This window comes from Mustela putorius, unplaced genomic scaffold (assembly GCF_011764305.1).
Source record: "Mustela putorius furo isolate JIRA1106 unplaced genomic scaffold, ASM1176430v1.1 tig00000151_pilon_pilon_pilon, whole genome shotgun sequence".
In the NCBI taxonomy this organism is placed as follows: domain Eukaryota; kingdom Metazoa; phylum Chordata; class Mammalia; order Carnivora; family Mustelidae; genus Mustela; species Mustela putorius.
Genome location: NW_025421296.1, coordinates 1,785,704 through 1,793,873, shown reverse-complemented (window position 1 = coordinate 1,793,873; position 8,170 = coordinate 1,785,704). Strand labels below are relative to the sequence as shown.

At 33.8% G+C, this 8,170-nt stretch overlaps 1 protein-coding gene across 1 annotated transcript in view; it reads right to left on the bottom strand.

The window, feature by feature from the left end:
• Positions 1 to 489: 489 nt before the first annotated feature.
• VCPIP1 (valosin containing protein interacting protein 1) overlaps positions 490 to 8,170 on the bottom strand; it is a 30,973-nt gene continuing 23,292 nt past the window's right edge. Inside the window, exon 3 of the mRNA XM_004772977.3 lies at positions 490 to 5,521. Coding sequence (XP_004773034.1) covers positions 4,650 to 5,521 — 872 coding nt within the window. The 3' untranslated portion in view covers positions 490 to 4,649. The remainder of the gene's footprint in view (positions 5,522 to 8,170) is intronic.

Below are 8,170 nucleotides of genomic sequence, written 5' to 3'. Positions count from 1 at the left end.
CCTTTATTGGAGTTAAGAATTCCCTTATAAAACTAATCTATATTTTCATGCATTATATTGAAGTATAATTCCAGGAAACTCAAGAATAAAAATTATTTTTAAAAGCTATTGTGGAGAAGTCGAGGGGAAAATCAGTATGTATTAACTTATAGTTTTATTAATATAAAAGAAAACTTCAAATACTGTACAGTGAGGTGTGCTGTAGAACACTATATAGTTATAATACACTATTATCAATTATTTATTACTCAAATGTAATATATACAGCAACAACAAAATCAGAAAATAATGGGTAACAGCCAGTGCCTTAGGGATAATGGAACATTTATACTACTTAACTGAGCAGTTAAAGCACTTGCTATGTAATTTTTCTAAATATTTACATTACCACTTATTTTTATATTTTCTAAAGAGCATTTCCCTCCAAAAAAGTAGACTCTCCAGCTCTTGGCACTAACTCTTAAAGTCCAATAAACCTGAAAATATTGATAACCTTTTCAGTCTTTTATTGCCCCACCACAGGCATAAAGGCTCAGGAAGGGACTTGTGCATTCTAAAGAAAAGTACGCAATACCTTCAAATTTTAATACTAAGTAATTGATACTCACAAGCAGGTAACATCAACTAGAACTTTTTTTACTAGTTTTCCTTTTCTTTTACAAGAGAATAATCATTGTATTAATATTATACTACAAAAGCATGTAGACTCCATAATTTAAAAAATTAAATGTCAGATATACAAGTAATGGCATTTTCTCCAATAATTCACAATTTTTACAATTTCTGCTATTTTGGAACAAACGTTAAAATTTCCACGATTTAATTATCATTAAATATGAATTGAAACACTTAGCATCTCAAAGAATTATTAAGAATGGCAGAACTTAACAGTTAACTATAAATCTTACAGTAGCTCCTCTTTATTTCAGTAAGCATTCTACTATGGCATGTTTTCAAGTGAGTAGTTCTGACTTGAAAATTAATTTCTTATATTAATTATGAAGAGCTTTGAGGATGTACAATTTTGTTCAATTATATGATAACCTTGAACTGCAGGATATAGCTACCCAACTTATATGGAGTATGTATCTCACTACTGCTTTGATAAAAGGTCATTTAAAATTCATACTGAGTGGAGTTTAATTCAATTTTGCAAAGGCTTTTTATGAAAATCCTAATATGGAGACCTTGTTTTGGGAACCATGAAACTCTCAAAATCTACTCTGCAGTATTTTAAGTGTGGGCCAACTGAAATTCCTATAGAAAAATGAGGACAAAACTGTACTGATATTCTAAAACAAACATAGTATGATATTGTCATTATATTGACCAAAGCATAATTAATGACAGAAATTGTGAGTTTACTTCATACCTAAACACTAGTTATTCGGGAGTCCTAAATATTTAAAGAAATGTTCACTAGCAGCCAGTATTAGTAGGCAACTACATAAAATAATACTGTTATAAATTTTGCATTTAGTTGCTAACATGTGATGTCAGTACAATTCTCAAAAACCTGTCATTAGTAATATATGAGTTGCTAGCAAGTGATCTTCCCTGAGGTAAGAGACCATATGCAAAAGTCTGCTCATTTCAAACCAAATTAGATACTTAAAAATAATGGCAATAAGGACCTGTGGCTGGGATTCACAGATGCATTTCAGATTGGTATCTTAATTGCAAGCAGTAGGCTTGATTGTAAAAATCAAACTAAAAATCATCAGAAGATATAAAGCAAATTTCACAGTCAATAGCATTTGCTAAATTTCTCAGTCTTTATCCTAACATTTTCCAATAAAATACTTGAAACATAGTGAAAGGGGAAAAAAGTAGGTGTTGGGCTTGCTCTTTAACTAGTTCCTGAGTAACCATTCCCTTGGCGTTCATTAAATTCTAGCTCATAATATTTGGCAGTGTCTTGTGTTCTTCAATTTCAGCCAGTTTCTCATGACTAATATTCTAGACATACACCACCTTCAAACTCTACCTAGACTTTGGGTCATCAATTCAAACTTGGTATGATTACCTAACAAAGTGGATTACTGAAGAAAAAAATTTACAATTTTACTTCAAGTTTCAGTGAAACATCACAAACAGAATAATAAGATTGAGCTATATTTATGTTACATCTAAGGCTAAAATAATATTTTAACTGATTTATGATCTCTAGCTTGAACTCAAAGTTGTGGTGATCACAAATGGCAGTACTGAAAAATAAGAATTCTACAGTCATCTATCTGATTATGATAACCATATGAAACAATAAAGGATGAAAATTAAGAACGTAAATTGTTTCTAAAACTTCTTTGTGAAGATGATACCTGGCTCACTTCTCAAAAACTACTAATTACTCCAACCAAATTTCAGCAGATTTAAAATAATTTCAAGAAATCTGACCATTCTCAAAATCAAGCCTTTTATTCTTTATCAAGGGAGAACCCAAATTATTATTATAATATTCACACCTAACCAGCTTCTAAATAGCATTGCTGTGGCAAGAGAAATAGTGTTATCAGAGATTTAAGCCCTTATCCTAATGTTCACAGGTGCACTCTAATTTGACTAAATGTAAGTATTAATATAATAGGAAGATAAAATTTCTGATATTTTTCTATATGCTATGAGTATAGTTGTCTGTTATTAACAAAACATGCCAAGCCACAGGTGAAGAAAATACTTGTTAAAGAAAAGGTGATTATATCATTTATCTGAAAGCAGCACATTTGCTTGTTAAACAGTTTTCCTGTATTTAATTTAATAAGAAAAGTCAGTTTCAGTGGCTGAAAAAGCCAAAAATAATTATAGTGGTTAGTGGTATTTGTAATTTTTAGTTTAATACACAGAAGCCACCTATACTAACTAAATGGGAACTATTATTTGGTAGCTGCAGTTCTTTATGCAAAACACACAATATTAAAGTCCTAAATTTTCCTGCTCTTTAGATATTAAGATAATTGAAAGTAAATTTAGAAGAATTGAAATAAAATATGGTTTAAAATGTGATGTGATAAAATTAACCTAAATATCTATCTTGCTCAGGTATCACCTGCAGAGTGTCTAGATTCTCCATTCTTTCCTTACTCAAATGGAGTACTTCATTTAGTAAGTGGATTAAGTCAGAGAGACTTTCTTAGAAAGAAATCCAAAACCTCCCTCCTTTGGAAACACAAGTCAAAGTACTGTCTAATATTCGTTATGAATCAACAGACTGAAATTTTGAAACCTGATAATATACTCTCTGATGTACATTTTCTTAGACTGCAAACACAGTTCTGCATCTGTTACATGTGCAAACAGAGACAGCCAGGCTTTAAATGCTCTAGATAAGAGATTGTATTAACATACATTTTGTCTTTCATCCATTCAAATTCAACTTAATTTCAGTGAACAAAGGAAAAAGATGGATTGAATTGTACATTTCAGAATACAGATTTGCAGAACAGGATAAAATAGTGCAATACCAATCTCAGGTTAACATTCTTTGTCTTTAAGATAATAAGCATGAGAGCTGCTTTTTGAGGAAACTGGCACTAAAGGTTTGATGAATACACTATTTAAGCAAATGCCCAGTAGATCAGGGTCTGATGCAGTAACATTTGCATCCAAATCCAAGTGAAGCCAACAGATAAAGAAAATCTTATGGATGCTAAGGAAAAAAGGAAACATTTTTGGTTCAAAGGGGCTCAAAGACACTTAGCATATACAAGCTTAAATACCATTGATCAAAATTGTAGAACAATGTAACTCATTCATAAAGATAAATTCTTACATATAAATTCTCTGTGAATCTGACAGACTCTGAAAATTAGAGATTAACTACTGCTACCATTATTTTTAAATTTTCTACCACACTTTACAATCAACTTTTCTGCAAGATTAAAGAAAAAAAAAATTCAGTGGTACTTGACCAGGCCAGGATTAAAAAAATAATGGTAACATATTATCAACAACAGAGCACACAATTGGCTGTGTTGGCTCAGACAGCAACATTACTGAATCACATTGACTTTATCATTTTAGAATAGATATTTTCCCCCTAGCCTTGCTCAAATCAGCAAAATGTTATATCATTACACTCTATTCTCTAGGTATTTTCACCAAGAATACGTATCTCTATGAATGTGTTTACGTTCACGGAAACATCAGGATCCCAGTATCTAATAAATCCGTCGATGAATTTTAAGATATAATTTAGTTCTGATAACCTTCAAATTTACATAAGTCTTTTGACACTCTAATAAATATGTGGAACGGTTACCTTGATGATATCAATGTTAGCAAAATCTCATTCCCCCCCCAGTTCTAGCCTTTTCAGAAAAACAAACATTAGCAAGAAAATTTTCATGTTTGAAACATTTAAGACTTTCATGGAATTAAAATTACAAAAAACTTCCAATGAACCACATATATGGAAGAAACTCATCTCAGCAGATCTAATAACTAATTTATAGGAATTCAGAGCCAGCCTGGGCAGCAGTATATTAAAAGCTATTGCCAGTCACACACTTGCTGTCATGCACTGAATAACAAGATAGAATCTTTGAATTATATACGTACAAGATTTTTATGACTAATCAAGTTATGTGGCCCAGCCAACAAATGTTACATATTCACAATAAACATTCTGCCTTTATTAGCCTCTAATTAAATCAAGAGTGATCCATTGGCTCAGTTGTGTTTGTCATCTCAGCATCTTGACTATCCATCTCTTCAGGCTCCTCCACTGAATTTCCCTTTTGTGCTTTTGACCTTGTGGCAAATGCTGTTCCCAGGGCCTCTGTCACACAGCTATCAGTTGTTTCTGTACTCAAATTTTCAGTGCCACCAGTTAAAGAAAAAGATTCAGGTAAGCCAGTCTGAAGACTCCCAGATTTCACAGAAGAACTCACAACTTCTCCTTTCCTTTGAGGAAGATCAGATGGTGACTGCTCTGTACTTTGATCCCGCAAATGCTTGTCCATCGAAGCCTGGATAGAAGAAACCATTTCCTGCAATTTTTTTCGCTGGGCCTCAACCAAATCAGGATCAAGCTGCCTGCTGTCTCTCATTGTAACTACTCCAGGAGCTATTCGAATAAGCTCACTGTTACTAGGAGCAGCTGTGAATACAGAAGGCTCTATTTTAATGGAACTATTACTAAAGTCTGTCCCTGTATTATGCTTCCTTACAACTGAGGCTTCCCTAGCTCTTGAATCAAGGTGTGGGTTACTAGATGCAGTTCCTAAAGAATGCCCTTTTCCCTGAAAGGCAGTTACATTATGAAGCTGCTCAGATTTCTTTTTCACTACTCCACCACTACCTAGTTTTAATAGCCCATGTGAGGGACTTGATTCTCTACTTCTTGTAGTAGCCTCTGCTCGAACCTGACTTACAGCCTCTTTAACTAAATCTTCAACATCAGGACCGATGGGAAAATGTCCTGCAGCATCCACACACAATTCCAGTCTATCTTCAGAAGCATTATAGACAAAGGTTTTGCCAGGCAGATGTGGAAAAGTACAATGCTTGCCATCAGCCATACCTAAAGAAGGGAAAAAAACACATTTAATATATTAAAATCTTACTTAAAAAGTGTAGTAACAAAAATTGTAGTTGAAGCAGTGAATTTTCAACAATATCCAGATCACAGTTTTGAAAACAAAACTAATTAAAAAATAATTATATTAATAGAATTTATTACTATTAAAAATAGCATGACAGCCCTCGCTTCGGCAGCACATACACTAAAATATGACGGACCTTCCCCAGGAGAATTTTTTTTGTTTAATATCATTAACCTATTACAAACTTAGGAACAGGGCTTAAACGAACAGCTAAGCTATGAGAAAACACTAGCAAAGGTATTAGTAAAACAACTGCTTGCATTAAAACAATGAGAAAATATACTTTCATTTACTAATTAAAATTTAAAACTTTACAAAAATACCTATAAGGGCAAAATTTACACAAAAATGCTGCACAGTGTGAATTAAAATTAAAAATCCTAAGTAGCTCTACTGAATTACAGAATACCAGAATAAAAGTGGTTTTCTCAGTGTACCTTAGGTATGTTATCTTTCACAAATATAAAAGACAATGAACTTTCAAAATGAGATACCCCATAGTTAAAGAAGTAATTATGTGGGCATATTTAGGAAAGCTAACATTAATGCACTGTGCCTTTGGTATAACTCTAAGCAATGACACTTGGGTTGCAATATAAGAATTTTTTTTTTCTTAAAAAAAAAGTTGTATTTCACGTTACTCCTCATTCCTCTCTGTTAAGTCACAACCACCAAAATAAGCCTGAAGTACAGATGCTCCTCAAACGGACCCTGCAGTTTAATTTACTTCTCATAGTCAACTAATGTAGGAACAGAAGAACTTGAAAGCAGGCTTCTATTTTCTAGTTGAGGAACTTGATCTCACTCTCTGGTATTCCAAAATTTTATACTTTTTCCAACTGAGGTATAAGAAAATTGTGTGTCTTTTAAACTATCCAATATCCTTACATTTTAAATTTGTTTCTCAAAGTATATTACAAGTATGCAAAAATGGGGGTTTTCAAATTTCATAAAACCAAAGATTTTCTATGTTAACAACAAAAGAAAGATATAGTAGAGAACTCTTATTTTTTTAAGTAAGCTCCATGCCCAGCATAGAAACCATGAAGCAAAGAACTCTTAATAATATATGGTGCAAATGGTTATGTTTATGGCAAAATATAAAGGCAAAAGCAAACTAGTTAAAAATGAGTGAAATTGTTAGTGCTACACAAATACAGAGGTGGAGAATGAGTGAACTCTAGAATGCTTAGTGGGCATTGAGGTAGTCTCCAGCTTTGTAGGTTATTATTTATTTTTTTTTTTTTTAGATTTTTATTTATTTATTTGACACAGAGAGAGACATCACAAGTAGGTGGAGCAGCTTGCAGAGAGAGAGGGGGAAGCAGGCTCCCTGCAGAGCAGAGAGCCCAATGCAGGGCTCAATCCCAGGACCCTGAGATTTTGACCGAAGCTGAAGGCAGAGGTGTTTGTGTTTTTTTTTTTTTTAAGATTTTATTTATTTGACAGACAGAGTACCCCAAGTAGGCATAAAGGCGGGCAGAGAGAGAAGTGAGGAAGCAGGCTCCCCACTGAGCAGAGAGCCCAATGTGGGGCTCGATCCCAGGACTCTGGAATCATGAACGCGAGCCGAAGGCAGAGGCTTTAACCCACTGAGCCACCCAGGCGCCCCTGAAGGCAGAGGTTTAACTCTCTGAGCCACCCAGGTGCCCCTGACTTTGTAGGTTATTAAGAGTAGTTCTTCCTCCCCTGAAAAAAGCTACAGAGTGGTTCTAATGTATCATTGCGAATATTCTAAATAACCAGAGAAAAGAACTGAACTGCAAATGAAATACACAGTAATTTTTAATAAACATTCATTTCAGTGGTAAGTATCCATTAATAAAAATCCAACAGAATTTCCTCTTGGAACGTTTCTGGCATAGGTAACTGACAAAAAGAGACAGACAAAATTTAAAATTAGAGATGTGGTCTCAATGGTTCCTTTTCAGGCCACAGCCTTGGAATCGGCTTATTACCAATCCCCTACCTCAGAGATCTGTAAATAGCCCATGTGAGGGACTTGATTCTCTACTTCTTGTAGTAAGTAGCCTCTGCTTGAACCTGACTTACAGCCTCTTTAGCTATTAATCTTCAACACCAGGACCGATGGGGAAATGTCCTGCAGTAACCACACACAATTCTAGTCTATCTTCAGAAGCATTATAGACAAAGGTTTTGCCAGGCAGATGCGGAAAAGTAAAACTTGGTTCAAGAAACAAAGGGAGCAAAGAAGAGAATTTTGAATGATTAAGTCCAGAGATTAAGCAAAACTTTCAAACATTCACTTCAACAGATGACACTTATTGAGTCTCACTATATGTCAGGAACTAAAATAGACCCTGAAGATTCAAATAAAATGTAATTCTTAGGAAACAGGTACAAACAGATCATTATAATACAATCAGGTAAGTATAATGATAGGTATACTCAGTTCACTGATTATTTGGTATTAAATGAGAAAACATGCAAAGCATAACACAGACTGCCTAATATAAATCAGGCAGTCAATGGTTTTAGTTCCTCTATTAGATCAAAAAGTTTTGTAATTGTTTCCAGACTGCTATTGTGATGCTTTCCTTTGGTCA